Consider the following 18,054-nt stretch of genomic DNA (forward strand, 5'->3'; position numbering starts at 1 on the left):
CCGACCACGCACTGAAAGGGGTTTACACGTGGGACCCCTTTCCCCGACTGCCAGGACCCCCCCTGACTCCTGTCAAAGAGGGTCCCTTCAGCCAATCAGGGAGCGCCACGTCGTGGCACCCTCCTGATTGGCTGTGTGCTCCTGTAGTGTCTGTCAGGCAGCACACGGCAGTGATACAATCTAGCGCCTATGCGCTCCATTGTAGCCAATGGTGGGAAATTTGCGGTCAGCGGTGAGGTTACTTTCGGTCAACCGCTGTCCGCAAAGTTCCCACCATTGGTTACAATGGAGCGCATAGGCGCTACATTGTATCACTGCCGTGTGCTGCCTGACAGACACTACAGGAGCACACAGCCAATCAGGAGGGTGCCACGACGTGGCGCTCCCTGATTGGCTGAAGGAACCCTCTTAGACAGAAGTCAGGGGGGGGGGGGTCCTGGCAGTCGGGGAAAGGGGTCCCATGTGAAAACATGGGGCCCCTTTCAGTGCGTGGTCGGGTGTCCGTTTTTTTATTTTGCAAAGTACGTGGATTATCCAAAGAACAGAAGAGGACCGATCTACACTGGATTATGTGAGTATAATTTTTCCCACAGGTACCCCATGGATTCTACATGGAGAAGAGGACCGACCCTCGTGTGAACATAGGTAAGTATGTATGTTTGGAGGTGTGCATGTATGTAATAAACTTATACTTTCAAGGTGTGTGTCTCCTGTTTTTATTGGGGTATTTTTTTAGTAGTAGTACAACAGGTACCAGCGGGCCCGGTTTTCCACCGCATGCTGGTACTTGTGGTTCTCCAAGTACCAGCTTGCGGGGGAGGCTTGCTGGGACTTGTAGTACTGCTACTAAAAACAATATTCACATTTTTACAAAAAGGCTATCAGCCCCCCATCCGCAGCCCTTGAATGGGGGGGACAGCCTCGGGCTTCACCCCTGGCCCTTGGGTGGCTGGAGGGGGGGGGACCCCTTGATTTAAGGGGTTCCCACTCCTCCAGGGTACCCCGGCCAGGGGTGACTACTTGGGTATGTAATGCCAGGGCCGCAGGGACCAATATAAAAGTGTCCCCCGGCTGTGGCATTATGTACCTGGCTAGTGGAGCCCGGTGCTGGTTTCAAAAATACGGGGGACCCCTACGCTTTTTGTCCCCCGTATTTTTGGAACCAGGACCAGGCGCAGAGCCCGGTGCTGGTTGATTAAATATGGGGGAACCCCTGTCATTTCCCCCCCCCATATTTTTTCAACCAGGACCGGCTCAAAGAGCCCGAGGCTGGTTTTGTTTAGGAGGGGGGACCCCACGCATTTTTATTTTTTATTTTTAACAATGTTTTTTTTTTTTACGAAAGGTGCACAATGAAGCCCAGCACGGATCTCACAGATCCGGCCGGGTTTCCTTGTGTTTTTTCAGGCAGTGTTTTACTCATCACTCCCGTAAAACACTGCCTGATATTACGAATCACATCGACATCGGAAAAAACGATTGTGCAAAACTCGGCAGCTTAGTGAATGACCGTATTAGGATTCAAAAAGTTGCAGTAAAATGCACCCGATACCATTCGAGTTCAAACACCCTTCAAAACGGTCAAAACACGAATATTAGTAAATAAACCCCATGGTCTTTTTTCAACCTCATAAACTATGTTACTATGTTACTTCCCTACCACCAGGCACCAGTAACAGGCTCCTAGATTAGCTTTGGACAATTTATCATATCCAAATGTTATTTGCCATATATTACCATTTGTTCAAATATAAGGTAATTGTTAATTGTAATTAAATTACTTTCATTTGTTGATATTATCAATAATGTATCATGTGCTATTTTAAACAGGTAATCTGGCGATACAGTGGGAAGAAACCAGCCACATTAGGGGAGAATACAGTGCTGTATGATTGGATACCACAGAATGATCTTCTGGGTAAGTCTTCTGAAGACCTCCTGGAGACACGATGTTGCTTCATTGTTCTTTATTAGATATTTATTGTCGAATTTTGGTGTTAATTAATACTATTTAAAATTATTCACACATCTATTGCCAGTACCAGGAGTCCAGATGACTGGGTATGCAATACATTAAAATAAACATAGTAAGCATAAAAAAAAAGATATAAAAAGGCCAATTTTTTGTCAGCTTCATCTGCTCTTTGGAACTGAGTTACAGCATGTCATAGGTAGGCTTACCATAAAATCCCTTTAAAATGGAACACTCAAGAACTACACATGTTCTGTGGCTGGCTGACTTCAAGCCTGCATTTCACCTGGGTTTAATCAGCCACAGAACCTGTGTCATACATGAGTGTCCCAATTTAAAGGAATAGTATAGTGCATAGTGGGGGGGTCAGGCAAAAAAAATGCAGCCACTAAGAGCTCTTCTCAGTCAGTGGTGCAAGTAGAGAAAATCTGTGAATGATACTGTGTGGGTGTGCCAAAGCCATATGTGCAACAAAATGGGCACAAGAGGCATGACCATATGTCACAAAGGGAGTGGTCACTTGAAATGGGTGGCGTGTCAGCATGATAATACATAATACAACAGAAGTTCAACCAGACTCATGCCCCCTGTGTCACCTTTGTGTCAATCATCAACCACCGCTTCTATATCTGCAGCCCTTTTGTCTTCAGCTCCATCCCAGCCCACACTTACGTCCAGTAGTCTACTGCATGAAGAGGTTGCTGCTTGCTGCTCCGTTGTCTTGGGCAGCTTAGCACCTCTTCACACTGTCTAGTGGCACGATGTGATGACGTCACAGTACTGTGCTGGGCAAAATAAACTTCATTGTGCCATCCACCAGCGGCTGTGTGGACACCTCTGCTGCTTCTGGTAGGCGACTCCTTCTCTCTCCCTGAAGTATGTCCTGTTTTCATGTCAGACATGAAAATGGGTCGAACTGTGTCCTGCTGGCGTTCAGGTGGTAGGCGGTATGATGGCATACTGGCTACTAATTTCTTATTGATATGCTGCACCGCCCCGTTGCGCCATACTTTCACCCCTGTTATCAGTGCCCTGTAAACTTTTGTATATGAAAGTCTAAAGTTATGCTGTTGATTTATGTTATAATGCTGCAGATGTTACCAAGAAAGACTAAAATATGTTGGTAGTCATGAGATGCTGGAGAAACAGTCAAAATGTCTACGTATTTTATAAAAGTTGGGTGTATGGCTCCATTGGGCGCTAACACACCTTTTTCTATTCTAAAACCAGAGAATCAGGTACAGTTGGTGCTAAGACTATGGCCCTCATTCCGAGTTGTTCGCTCGGAGATTTTCATCGCATCGCAGTGAGAATTCTCTTAGTGCGCATGCGCAATGTTCGCACTGCGACTGCGCCAAGTAACTTTACTATGAAGAAAGTAAGTTTACTCACGGCTTTTTCATCGCTCCGACGTTCGCATTGTGATTGACAGGAAATGGGTGTTACTGGGCGGATGCACGGCGTTTTAGGGGCGTGTGGCTGAAAACGCTACCGTTTCCGGGAAAAACGCAGGAGTGGCCGGGGAAACGGTGGGTGTGCCTGGGCGAACGCTGGGTGTGTTTATGACGTCAGCCAGGAACGAAAAGCACTGAACTGATCGCACAGGCAGAGTAAGTCTGAAGCTACTCAAAAACTGCTAACTCGTTTGTGATAGCAATATTGCGAATACATCGGTCGCACATTTAAGAAGCTAAGATTCACTCCCAGTAGGCGGCGGCTTAGCGTGTGTAACTCTGCTACATTCGCCTTGCGAGCGAACAACTCGGAATGAGGGCCTATATATCAATAGCTAAAGTATGTTGAAAAATATGACATTACATAAATACACATGAGGTAAAAATCAAGTAAGTTACCCTTCAAAACAAAATGAAAGTGCAAACATGCAATTACATATCTATTCCATGAAAATGTTTAAGGCTCATACCAAGATGGTGTTTAATGGGACTCCTACCAGCAAGTCCCTGCAAGCTCTGGATTTCTCTTAAGGCCCGTACACACTGGTCGATGTATCGGCCGTTCTCTTGAACGGCCGATACATCGCGGGACCGTCGGCCAGTGTGTACGGGCGATACGTCTGTGAACTCCGTCGTTCACAGACGTATCACGTCGGCCGCGCAGCACAGCCGATATATCTAACGATATATTGGCCCGTCGCTGTGTGTGTACGGGGCGGTCGGCCGACCGCCCGTACACATGCTGCGGCGGCCGGCGGTGATTGACAGGTGAACTGGGCGGGCGCGAGCGCCCACCCAGTTCATGACGTCAGTCCCCCGACGGATCGGGCTGTGTGTATGCACAGCACACTGCCCGATCCGTACATAGATATATCTGCAGATCAATTGATCTGCAGATATATCTAATAGTGTGTACCCACCTTTAAGCTGGGTACACACTAGCAGATATATCTGCAGTTCAATTGATCTGCAGATATATCTGCAGATGGTGGTTGTTCATACACACGGAAAGATGCACCAATATATCTTAAAGATATATCTGCTGTTCAATCTATCTGCAGCTATATATGCAGATGGGGATTGTTCATACACACTGAAAGATGCACTAATATATCTGCAGATATATTGGTCATCTGCTGTGTTGCACAGCAGATGCAATATATCTGTGAAAGACGTCTTTCACAGACATATTGCTTGTACACACCTGCAGATCAGCAAAAGATATATTGGACAACCAACTGATTGGCCAATATATCTGCCAGTGTGTACCCAGCATTAGGGTAGGTAAGGAGGGTCCCAAGGCGTTGATCCTCCTGGTTGATTGTTTGGTCTGGTCATACACACTGCCAATGCATTTCAACCTGTGGAGGGTATTTTTCAAGGCACAGTGGTGTGTTCAATTGATCAGGAAGTGATGTCATTCTCCTCAATCCAAACAATAAAAGCTTCTTTAAATAACGCAGTAACTCACTGCTTTATATAAATATACACAACATTCAATCATATATGCAAGTTCCCCTGCAGTTAATAAATGGGTCATTATCTGCCCCACTTCCTGCAAACACCAAAAGTGATGTAGAGCCATTTTGGGTAGACTTCCATCAGTCCACATATGCATTTGGCTAATGTCATCCAGAGGTTTGTGTCCTACGGTGCATGCTCCCCTTCCTTCTCCCTTTGTTGTCCAGATCGCTGTGCTGGACTTCCAGGCCCTGTTCATGACATACGTCCGGTTTATTGGTGGTTTGCAGTGTCTAACTTCCTGGTTCCTGTTGTCGACACAGTTCTAGTTTCCAGGGACTACATGAGACCCTGGGTGAGTTTGTATTACATTTGTTCGGCAGGAGGTCTTTGTGATAGTATTCCAGGGGAGATTAGATCTTTGTCATTGCAACTACAAATACATCAAACAAGCACATTACTGTTCTTGTATGTATAATAAGTTAGTTAAAGGTTAAATCTGAAATTATTGTATATAAAAACTGAAAAGATAGTTACAAAAGGAGGCAATGGATTGATTCTCCATAGAAGGTTCTTTCATAAAACTAAAAATAAAATGTAAATGTTCTTCAAAAATATTTATGTGTTCATAGAAAAGTATTATTACAAAGAGAAAATAATTCTATAGGAACTATTTCATTTCAAAGTCTGAATTTAATCCTACTGGTATAAGTGTTCTTAGGCTGGGTACACACTTGCCGATGTCAGTGACATCGTGCAAAATCCTCCGCAAACAATATCACGCATACACACTGAATGATATCGTTTGCATCTCGTCAGTGGCGGCATGCACCCACATCCAGGTGCATGCCCATCTCATACAATATCTTTAGATTTCAAGTTGAAAACAAAAGATATTGTACCTTGTTAATGACCCGCAGGAGCGTGCATCATTAATGATATAGGGCAGTGGTTCTCAAACTCGGTCCTCAGGACCCCACACGGTGCATGTTTTGCAGGTAACCCAGCAGGTGCACAGGTGTATTAATTACTCACTGACACATTTTAAAAGGTCCACAGGTGGAGCTAATTATGTCACTTGTGATTCTGTGAGGAGACCTGCAAAACATGCACCGTGTGGGGTCCTGAGGACCGACTTTGAGAACCTGTGATATAGGGTATACACACTTTCCGATGTATACGATATATCGTCCGATCCGCCAGTTCGGACGATATACCGGGTGCATATAGTCAAGTGTGTACCCAGCCTTAGTTTGTATATCCATCTCATTTCAACTTTCACTGATCTTCAGAGGCGTAACTAGGGTTTTACGGAACCCAGGGCAAGATTAAGATTGGTGCCCCCCCCCCCCCCACCCCCTTCCCATGACACCTATAGAGAAGTATGCGCACATTAAAAAATGGGCGTGGTCACACACATGAAAGGCATGTTTTCTCACAAAGTGGAACCTCTGAAGAAATGTATCCTCTAAGGCAGACGGCGTCTTCAGTCAGTATTCACTATTCATGTAGAAGATCACATCATCTAGAAGCCTGTTTGTGTAAAAAATAAGAATTTACTTACCGATAATTCTATTTCTCATAGTCCGTAGTGGATGCTGGGGACTCCGTAAGGACCATGGGGAATAGCGGCTCCGCAGGAGACTGGGCACATCTAAAGAAAGCTTTAGGACTATCTGGTGTGCACTGGCTCCTCCCCCTATGACCCTCCTCCAAGCCTCAGTTAGGATACTGTGCCCGGACGAGCGTACACAATAAGGAAGGATTTTGAATCCCGGGTAAGACTCATACCAGCCACACCAATCACACCGTATAACCTGTGATCTGAACCCAGTTAACAGCATGATAACAGAGGAGCCTCTGAAAGATGGCTCACAACAATAATAACCCGATTTTTGTAACAATAACTATGTACAAGTATTGCAGACAATCCGCACTTGGGATGGGCGCCCAGCATCCACTACGGACTATGAGAAATAGAATTATCGGTAAGTAAATTCTTATTTTCTCTAACGTCCTAAGTGGATGCTGGGGACTCCGTAAGGACCATGGGGATTATACCAAAGCTCCCAAACGGGCGGGAGAGTGCGGATGACTCTGCAGCACCAAATGAGAGAACTCCAGGTCCTCCTCAGCCAGGATATCAATTTTGTAGAATTTTACAAACGTATTTGCTCCTGACCAAGTAGCTGCTCGGCAAAGTTGTAAAGCCGAGACCCCTCGGGCAGCCGCCCAAGATGAGTCCACCTTCCTTGTGGAGTGGGCATTTACAGATTTTTGGCTGTGGCAGGCCTGCCACAGAATGTGCAAGCTGAATTGTACTACAAATCCAACGAGCAATAGTCTGCTTAGAAGCAGGAGCACCCAGCTTGTTGGGTGCACACAGGATAAACAGCGAGTCAGATTTCCTGACTCCAGCCGTCCTGGAAACATATATTTTCAGGGCACTGACAACGTCTAGCAACTTGGAGGCCTCCAAGTCCCTAGTAGCCGCAGGCACCACCAATAGGTTGGTTCAGGTGAGACGCTGAAACCACCTTGGGGAGAAACTGAGGACGAGTCCTCAATTCCGCCCTGTCCGAATGGAAAATCAGATAAGGGCTTTTTCAGGATAAAGCCGCCAATTCTGACACGCGCCTGGCCCAGGCCAGGGCCAACAGCATGACCACTTTCCATGTGCGATATTTTAACTCCACAGATTTAAGTGGTTCAAACCAATGTGACTTTTGGAACCCAAAACTACATTGAGATCCCAAAGTGCCACTGGAGGCACAAAAGGAGGCTGTATATGCAGTACCCCTTTTACAAACGTCTGAACTTCAGGGACTGAAGCCAGTTCTTTTTGGAAGAAAATTGACAGGGCCGAAATTTGAACCTTAATGGACCCCAATTTCAGGCCCATAGACACTCCTGTTTGCAGGAAATGTAGGAATCGACCCAGTTGAATTTCCTCCGTCGGGCCTTACTGGCCTCGCACCACGCAACATATTTTCGCCAATTGCGGTGATAATGTTTTTGCGGTTACATCCTTCCTGGCTTTGATCAGGATAGGGATGACTTAATCCGGAATGCCTTTTTTTCTTCAGGATCCGGCGTTCAACCGCCATGCCGTCAAACGCAGCCGCGGTAAGTCTTGGAACAGACAGGGTCCTTGCTGGAGCAGGTCCCTTCTTAGAGGTAGAGGCCACGGATCCTCCGTGAGCATCTCTTGAAGTTCCGGTTACCAAGTCCTTCTTGGCCAATCCGGAACCACGAATATAGTGCTTACTCCTCTCCATCTTATCAATCTCAGTACCTTGGGTATGAGAGGCAGAGGAGGGAACACATACCCTGACTGGTACACCCACGGTGTTACCAGAGCGTCTACAGCTTATTGCCTGAGGGTCCCTGGACCTGGCGCAATACCTGTCGAGTTTTTAATCATGTGGAAGACTTCTGGGTGAAGTCCCCACTCTCCCGGGTGGAGGTCGTGCTGAGGAAGTCTGCTTCCCAGTTGTCCACTCCCGGAATGAATACTGCTGACAGTGCTATCACATGATTTTCCGCCCAGCGAAGAATCCTTGCAGCTTCTGCCATTGCCCTCCTGCTTCTTGTGCCACCCTGTCTGTTTACGTGGGTGACTGCCGTGATGTTGTCCGACTGGATCAACACCGGCTGACCTTGAAGCAGAGGTCTTGCTAAGCTTAGAGCATTGTAAATGTCCCTTAGCTTCAGGATATTTATGTGAAGTGATGTCTCCAGGCTTGACCATAAGCCCTGGATATTCCTTCCCTGTGTGACTGCTCCCCAGCCTCGCAGGCTGGCATCCGTGGTCAGCAGGACCCAGTCCTGAATGCCTAATCTGCGGCCCTCTAGAAGATGAGCACTCTGCAACCACCACAGGAGGGACACCCTTGTCCTTGGTGACAGGGTTATCCGCTGATGCATCTGAAGATGCGATCCGGACCATTTGTCCAGCAGGTCCCACTGGAAAGTTCTTGCGTGGAATCTGCCGAATGGGATTGCTTCGTAGGAAGCCACCATTTTACCCAGAACCCTTGTGCATTGATGCACTGAGACTTGGCTCGGTTTTAGGAGGTTCCTGACTAGCTCGGATAACTCCCTGGCTTTCTCCTCAGGGAGAAACACCTTTTTCTGGACTGTGTCCAGGATCATCCCTAGGAACAGAAGACACGTCGTCGGAACCAGGTGCGATTTTGGAATATTGAGAATCCAATCGTGCTGCCGCAACACTACCTGAGATAGTGCTACACCGACCTCCAACTGTTCCCTGGATCTTACCCTTATCAGGGAATTGTCCAAGGAAGGGATAACTAAAATTCACTTCCTTCGAAGGAATATCATCATTTCGGCCATTACCTTGGTAAAGACCCGGGGTGCCGTGTACCATCCATACGGCAGCGTCTGAACTGATAGTGACAGTTCTGTACCATAAACCTGAGGTACCCTTGGTGAGAAGGGTAAATTTTGACATGAAGGTAAGCATCCTTGATGTCCCGAGACATCATGTAGTCCCCTTCTTCCAGGTTCGCAATCACTGCTCTGAGTGACTCTGTACGTAAGTGTTCAAAGATTTTAGATTTAGAATCGGTCTCACCGTGCCGTCCGGCTTCGGTACCACAACAGTGTGGAATAATACCCCGTTCCCTGTTGCAGGAGGGGTATCTTGATTATCACCTGCTGGGAATACAGCTTGTGAATGGCTTCCAAAACTGTCTCCCTGTCAGAAGGAGACATCGGTAAAGCCGACTTTAGGAAACGGCGAGGGGGAGACGTCTCGAATTCTAATTTGTACCCCTGAGATATCACCTGAAGGATCCAGGGGTCTACTTGCGAGTGAGCCCACTGCGCGCTGAAATTCATTGAGACGGGCCCCCCACCGTGCCTGATTCTGCTTGTAAAGCCCCAGCGTATACTGAGGGCTTGGCAGAGGCGGGAGAGGGTTTCTGTTCCTGGGAACTGGCTGATTTCTGCAGCCTTTTTCCTCTCCCTCTGTCACGGGGCAGAAATGAGGAACCTTTTGCCCGCTTGTCCACGAAAAGACTGCGCCTGATAATACGGCGTCTTCTCATGTTGAGAGGCGACCTGGGGTACAAACGTGAAATTCCCAGCTGTTGCCGTGGCCACCAGGTCTGAAAGACCGACCCCAAATAACTCCTCCCTTAATAAAGCAATACTTCCAAATGCCGTTTGGAATACGCATCACCTGACCACTGACGTGTCCATAACCCTCTACTGGTAGAAATGGACAACGCGCTTAGACTTGATGCCAGTCGGCAAATATTCCGCTGTGCATCATGGATATATAAAAATGCATCTTTTAAATGCTCTATAGGCAAAAATATACTGTCCCTATCTAGGGTATCAATATTTTCAGTCAGGGAATCCGACCACGCCAACCCAGCACTGCACATCCAGGCTGAGGCGATTGCTGGTCGCAGTATAACACCAGTATGTGTGTAAATACCTTTTAGGATACCCTCCTGCTTTCTATCAGCAGGATCCTTAAGGGCGGCCATCTCAGGCGAAGGTAGAGCCCTTACAAGCGTGTGAGCGCTTTATCCCCCCTAGGGGGTGTTTCCCAACGCACCCTAACCTCTGGCGGGAAAGGATATAATGCCAATAACATTTTAGAAATTATCCGTTGTTATCGGGGGAAACCCACGCATCATCACACACCTCATTTAATTTCTCAGATTCAGGAAAACTACAGGTAGTTTTTCCTCACCGAACATAATACCCCTTTTTTTGGTGGTACTCGTATTATCAGAAATGTGTAAAACATTTTTCATTGCCTCAATCATGTAACGTGTGGCCCTACTGGAAGTCACATTCGTCTCTTCACCGTCGACACTGGAGTCAGTATCCGTGTCGGCGTCTATATCTGCCATCTGAGGTAACGGGCGCTTTAGAGCCCCTGACGGCCTATGAGACGTCTGGACAGGCACAAGCTGAGTAGCCGGCTGTCTCATGTCAACCACTGTCTTTTATACAGAGCTGACACTGTCACGTAATTCCTTCCAACAGTTCATCCACTCAGGTGTCGACCCCCTAGGGGGTGACATCACTATTACAGGCAATCTGCTCCGTCTCCACATCATTTTTCTCCTCATACATGTCGACACAAAAGTACCGACATACAGCACACACACAGGGAATGCTCTGATAGAGGACAGGACCCCACTAGCCCTTTGGGGAGACAGAGGGAGAGTTTGCCAGCACACACCAGAGCGCTATATATATATATACAGGGATAACCTTATATAAGTGTTTTTCCCCTTATAGCTGCTGTATAGTTAATACTGTGCCCAATTAGTGCCCCCCTCTCTTTTTTTAACCCTTTCTGTAGTGTAGTGACTGCAGGGGAGAGACAGGGAGCTTCCCTCCAACGGAGCTGTGAGGGAAAATGGCGCCAGTGTGCTGAGGAGATAGGCTCCGCCCCTTTTTCGCGGACTTTTCTCCTGCTTTTTTATGGATTATGGCAGGGGTTAAATGCATCCATATAGCCCAGGAGCTATATGTGATGCATTTTTTTGCCATCCAAGGTGTTTTTATTGCGTCTCAGGGCGCCCCCCCCCAGCGCCCTGCACCCTCAGTGACCGAAGTGTGAAGTGTGCTGAGAGCAATGGCGCACAGCTGCAGTGCTGTGCGCTACCTTGTTGAAGACAGGACGTCTTCTGCCGCCGATTTTCCGGACCTCTTCTGCCTTCTGGCTCTGTAAGGGGGCCGGCGGCGCGGCTCTGGGACCCATCCAAGCTGGGCCTGTGATCGTCCCTCTGGAGCTAATGTCCAGTAGCCTAAGAAGCCCAATCCACTCTGCACGCAGGTGAGTTCGCTTCTTCTCCCCTTAGTCCCTCGATGCAGTGAGCCTGTTGCCAGCAGGTCTCACTGAAAATAAAAAACCTAATCTAAAACTTTCACTAAGAAGCTCAGGAGAGCCCCTAGTGTGCTCCCTTCTCGTTCGGGCACAGAGATCTAACTGAGGCTTGGAGGAGTGTCATATGGGGAGGAGCCAGTGCACACCAGATAGTCCTAAAGCTTTCTTTAGATGTGCCCAGTCTCCTGCGGAGCCGCTATTCCCCATGGCCCTTACGGAGTCCCCAGCATCCACTTAGGACGTTAGAGAAATATTAACAAGGTCATCATCCCCCTTGTCACATCCTGACCGCAGTGTTTCTCAGCCACACCATCTCCCCCTTGTGTCTCTCAGCCCCACCATCATCTCCCCCTCGTGTCGTCTATTTGCACATCATCTCCCACCCTGCGTCGTCACTCAGCATACCATCATTCCCCCCTGCGGCATCTCTCAGCACACCATCACCTTACCCCACCGTCGTCCCTCAGCACACCATCACCTCCCCCTGAGACATCTCTCAGCACACCATCACCTTACCCTACCGTCGTCTCTCAGCAAACCATCACCTCTCCCTACGACGTCTCTCAGCACACCATCACCTTACCCCACCGTCGTCCCTCAGCATACCATCACCTCCCCCTGAGACATCTCTCAGCACACCATCACCTTACCCCACCGTTGTCTCTCAGCAAACCATTATCTCTCCCTGCGACGTCTCTCAGCACACCATCCCCTACCCCCTGCGATGTCTCTCAGCACACCATCAGCTACCCCCTGCATCATCTCTCAGCACACTATCACCTGTCTCGTGTCGTCACTCAGCACACCATCACCTCCCCGAAACATCTCTCAGCACACCATCACCTTACCCCACCGTCGTCTCTCAGCACACCATCACCTATCCCTGCAACGTCTCTCAGCACACCATCACCTACCCTCTGCATTGTCTCTCAGCACACCATCCCCTACCCCCTGTGTCTTCTCTCTTCATACCATCTCCTCCCCCCTGCATCGTCACTCAGCACACCATCAGCTCCCCCTGCATCATCACTCAGCACACCATCACCAACCCCTGTGTTGTCACTCAGCACACCATCACCTATCTCCTGCATTGTCTCTCAGCACACCATCACCTCATCCTGCGTCTTCACTCAGCACACAATCACCTACCCCCTTCGACATCTCACAGCACACCATCACCTCGCCTTGTGTCAGCACTCAGCACACCATCACCTCCCTCTGCATCATCTCTCAGCACACCATGACATTCTATGTCTCTGTGTCCACCCTTCTGTCTCTCTGTGTGTCACCTTCATTCTGTGTCTGTCAGTGTGTCTCCCTCCTTCAGTCTATGTGTTTGAGTGTGTCTCAACCCCCTTTATTCTATGTCTCTCATTGTATCTCCCCCCTTGTATGTGTCTCAGTTTGTCTCACCCTTCTACGTCTCTCAGTGTGTGTCTCTCCTCCCCCCCTTGTATGTGTCTCAGTGTGTCTCCCCCTCTTCTATGTCTGTCAGTGTGTCTCCCCCTTCTATGTCTCTCAGTGTGTGTCTCTCCCACCCTTCTATGTCTCTGTGTGTCTCCTCCCTTCTATGTCTCTCAGTGTGTCTCTTTGTGTGTGTCCCCTATTGTGTCTTTCAGTGTGTCCCCCTCCCTTCTATGTCTCTCGATGTGTCTTCCCCCTTCATTCTATGTCTCTCAGTGTGTCTTCCCCCCACCCCTTCTATGTATCTCAGTGTCTCTCCTCCGCCTCTCCTATGTCTCTCAGTTTGTCTCTACCCTCTTCTGTGTTTCTCAGTTTGCTCCCCCTTCTATGTTTCTTAGCGTGTCTCTCCCCCTTCTATGTCTCTCAGTATGTCTCCTCCCCCTTCTATGTCTCTCAATGTGCCTCGATCCCCCTTCTATGTCTGTCAGTGTGTCAATCTCCCCCCTTCTATGTCTCTCTGTGTGTCTCCCCCTTCTTTGTCTCTCAGTGTGTCTCATCCTTCTTTGTCTTTCAGTGTGTCTCCTCCTTCTATGTCTCTCAGTGTGTCTCCTCCTTCTATGTCTCTCAATGTGTGTCTCTCTCCCACCCCTTCTATGTCTCTCAGTGTGTCGTCCCCCTTCTATGTCTCTGTGTGTGTGTCTCTCTCTCCCCCTTGTATGTCTCTTAGCAGTCTCTCGCTCCCCCCTTCTATGTCTCTCAGTGTGTGTCTCTCCCCCCTTCTATGTCTCTCAGTGTGTCTCTCCCCCTTCTATGTCTGTCAGTGTGTCTCCCCCCTTCTATGTCTCTCAGTGGGTGTCTTTCCCCCCTTCCATATATCTGTGTGTCTATCACTCCTCCCCCTTTCATCCCCCCTTCTGTGTCTCTCAGTGTGTGTGTGTCCTCCCCCCCCCCTTCTATGTCTCTGTGTCTCTCCCTCCCTTCTAATCCTGTCAAAGGGTCACTTCTCCCTTCCCCCTTCCTACTGAGAGTCGAGACCTTAAAACCAGGAGCTGTCGGGGTGAGGCGGCTAGGAGCTCAGAGCTGATAACTGGGAGCTGGCGCGGTGAGGCAACTTGGAGCGGGAGCTGTTGATGTGGACTCGGTGTGATTTAAACAAAAATGCAGTTACAGACTATTTAAGTGGATATCTAGTACTTGAAGATTTGGCTATCCAAATAAGTTGGTCCTTATTTGTATCTGTACATATCAGTCAATAGGACCAATTAGCACTGGGTGTGGACTTGCAGATGTATCAGTCAGATCAAAGCATTTAATCCCAGGTATACAATAGACAATCTGACACGGATCGGAACGATATATCGTCCATAACGTCTAATGTGCACAGTCGATTGCATGCTCCCACGGATCGTCCCATCGGGCGTGCTGCATACCCAATGGGAATACCCAGGGAACAACGGCATGCAGTTTTAATGTGTTGGCAATGATACATAGCGCCACCATCCACCGCTTTATGCAGTGTGTACAGGCAGCGCTGTATATCGTCCCATTGGTCGTGCTGTTGGCTGGGGTACACATTGTTCTGATGTGTACTCGGCCTTAGGAAAACCAGTGTTGAACACACAAATTGACAGTCCAGGCAATCTGCAGGCATTGGGTATGGGATGCTGGCAGCCGGGATCCTGGCGGTCAGCATACTGACACTAGGATCATGGCTGCTAGAATGCCGGCAGTGGAGCAAGCACAATGAAGCCCCTTGCTAGCTCACTGCGCTTGCCACGTTGCGGGCTCGGTGGCTTGCTGCGTTTGCCACAGGTTCTATTCCCACTCTATGGGTGTCGTGGACGCCCACGAGTGGGAACAGCCCCTGTTAGCCAGGGTTCCGGCTGACAGCATTGTTAGTGGTCGGGATTCTGGCATCAGTATTCTGACCGCCGGGATCTCGACTGCCTTCAATGTAACTACATCCCATCTGCGGATGGGTGTAAATGTAGAGTCAGTATGTTACTCACAGCGTTGATCTTTACAGTTACATTGTATCATTTTTATGTGTACTGTATGTCAGTTGTTTCAATAGTTGTTATTTAATGTTATTTGTGTAATAGTTAATAAATTATTTTCTCGTATATGTGATCTATAGTATGTAATCATTGCACTCTTATTGGTGGTTTATTAATAACCTTTTCTGTTTTTTATTGTTTTTGGGAATTCAGACTTATCTGTTTAGGACCAGCATTTACATCAGGCATGTCCAAACTGCGGCCCTCCAGCTGTTGAGAAACTACACATCCCAGCATGCCCTAACACAGCTTTAGCATTCTCTGATTGCAAAACTGTGTCAGGGCATGCTGGTATATGTAGTTTCACAATAGCTGGAGGGCTGCAGTTTGGACATGCCTGCATAGCTCATCAATATAGATTAATATATAGGTTAATTTACACCCAGAATTTTGGTTTTCATCTTTGCCTTTTAAATGATCGCCAATTTAAAAATAAAGGCAGACTTGACGGAATCAAACCAGTGCCTGCATCTTATTATATGTTAAATTAAAAGGAATATCTTTTCTACATTAATCCTAGTCAATACTAACTTATATTATAGATAACTCTTTTCCAGTTTAGTGCTAACATAACCATGATAAAGGCTGTCACACTTCTGAGCTTCAGCGTGCCTATAAAACTGTATTAGTACACTCCTCTACCAAACACAGAATTTGTAGCCATAGCCAGAAAAAAACAGTCAGGGGGCCCGCTGCACTTAAGAGACGGGGGGCCCATCCACACATCATCCTGTCCCCTATACCCCCTGGCTGTGCCTGCTGTATGCCCCCTCCCCATCCACCTCCATGTCGCATACCCAGGGCCGGCAACAGAAATTTTGGGGCCCGGTACACTGATAACTCTGGGGCTGCCCCTTAACCCCGGCACCCTGCTGAAGCCACTTGACTTCAGGGCTCGGATCACCTACCGGCTGCAGTGGGCTCCACACCTGCAGCGGAAAGTGCCTCTTACTGGTGACAATTGGAGCTGTGACAGAAACAGCACTGGGGTGTGGTGAGGGTGCCAGTCTGATCACCCAGCAGAACATTCCCTGGTGCCCACGAACCTCTTGCCCATGACCCCACCACCTCAGTAATACAGTGCAGGTTGTAACACATTTACTGCCACAGGGACTTGGCACACCCAATGTAAAATGAATTATAATAAAAATGTACTGTGACTTGACTTACCACAACCACCACCACCACCACCACCACCACCATATTCTTAGTACAGACTAAGGTTGCTGCTGCACTGTCAGTTAGTTGTCCCTCTATCCCTTGGGGGGGGGGGGGGGGGGGGGGGGGGGGGGGGGGAGGGACAGAGATGCTGCTTGAAGTTTGTTTGTTTTTTTGCCCACCAAGTTAAACTGCGGCTGCCATAGCCAGCAATTTCAAAATGAATATTAGACACCACTGCTCCATTTTTGTGCCCCTCATCTTTGGGGCCCCTCTGATCCTCAGGGCCCGGGACAGGTGTACCCTTTGTACCCCCCTGTCGCCACGCCTGTGCATACCTACCAGCATTACCCTCTCCAGGAGGGACACAATGCTCTGCTTCTGGACTTTCCTCTTAATTTATGATTGCCGGCACCTGTGTTGAACAGGTGAATGGATAAGAAAAGTGTTTCAGCACAGGTGATGGGAATCATGCAGTAAGAGGGACGTCCAGGAGCAGAGCATTGTATCCCTCCTGGAGAGGGTCATGTTGGGAGGTATGATGTTGGGGCGGACTCCTGAGCCTCCTCTCAGGCAGCAGACATCTGCTCTGCTGCTGACTGGCTGGTGGTGGAGCCTGGAGACAAGCAGAATCATGGACAACAGCACCAGAGCTGGACAGAGCAGCTCAGGTCCTCGTTAGGTTTATATTCTATTGAGCTTTTATGTACATACCTATGTGGCTGTGACTACTCTTTCAGACCCTCCAACATGACCCGCCCCACTAGGTACAAAATGCTCTGATTCTGGACTTCCCTCTTAATTTATGATTTCCATCACCTGTGTTGAACTAGTTAAATGATAAGAAAGCTGTATCTTCACAGGTGATGGCAATAATAAATTAAGAGGGAAGTCCAGAAACAGAGCATTTTGTACCTAGTGGGGCGGGTCATGTTGGAGGGTATGCTCTTTTATTGCTGGATCATTGGAATATTGGTATATCCTCAAAAAACTTTTCCATACAACTTTTAACCTAAGTACAAATAACTACATTATTTCCCCTCTGTAATAGGTCCATGAAATATAGAATCTGTATTATTTAAGCTATAAAATGAATGTAAATGAGACTGCACTGTGGTGTATGATTGGTTAGATACGTATTTTCTCCCAAACCATAAGTCCAAGCTACCCCCTAATTACAGCATACGGGCTAATTTTCCTATGATTTTGTGAACTTCTAGATGTTATAGAAATACACATTTTATGTGAAAATGGATCAAATATAGTGAAGTCTTTGAATTCTGTTTATGTGTTGTCACACCTGGTGGTTAGATGACTATTTGAATATCTCCCACTGCTTTGGTTCAGGTGAAGCATCTTCAAGTAATCTATATGTAGACTAAAGGGCCCTACACATTTAACAAGCCGCCGCCGAGCTGCCCGACTGCGGGGGGGGGGGGGGGGAGTGACGGGGGGAGTGAAGTTTCTTCAACAATCTGCTTCCCACTGGGGCACATGGTATGCACAGGTAATTGCCTTCCTCTCACGGGATGCTATAATGAGTGTACATAATGATAACCTACACCAGGCCACCTCAGGCTTCCTAAATGAAATTAAAACCACAGTATAACAAAACCTAACAAAAGGGCCATCAGGTTACCTGCTCTCAATGACATTACATTTACAAAAAAA

The 18,054-nt window shown here is 47.9% G+C and overlaps 1 protein-coding gene across 11 annotated transcripts in view; it reads left to right on the forward strand.

The window, feature by feature from the left end:
• The window catches only part of LOC134911739 (UDP-glucuronosyltransferase 2A2-like), a 240,192-nt gene that overhangs the window by 196,220 nt on the left and 25,918 nt on the right, over positions 1 to 18,054 (forward strand). For all 11 annotated transcript variants that reach the window (XM_063919810.1, XM_063919806.1, XM_063919826.1 and 8 more), the window contains one exon: positions 1,831 to 1,918. In XM_063919810.1, the coding sequence (XP_063775880.1) occupies positions 1,831 to 1,918 (88 nt within the window). The remainder of the gene's footprint in view (positions 1 to 1,830; positions 1,919 to 18,054) is intronic.

This window comes from Pseudophryne corroboree, chromosome 1 (genome assembly GCF_028390025.1).
Source record: "Pseudophryne corroboree isolate aPseCor3 chromosome 1, aPseCor3.hap2, whole genome shotgun sequence".
NCBI lineage: Eukaryota > Metazoa > Chordata > Amphibia > Anura > Myobatrachidae > Pseudophryne > Pseudophryne corroboree.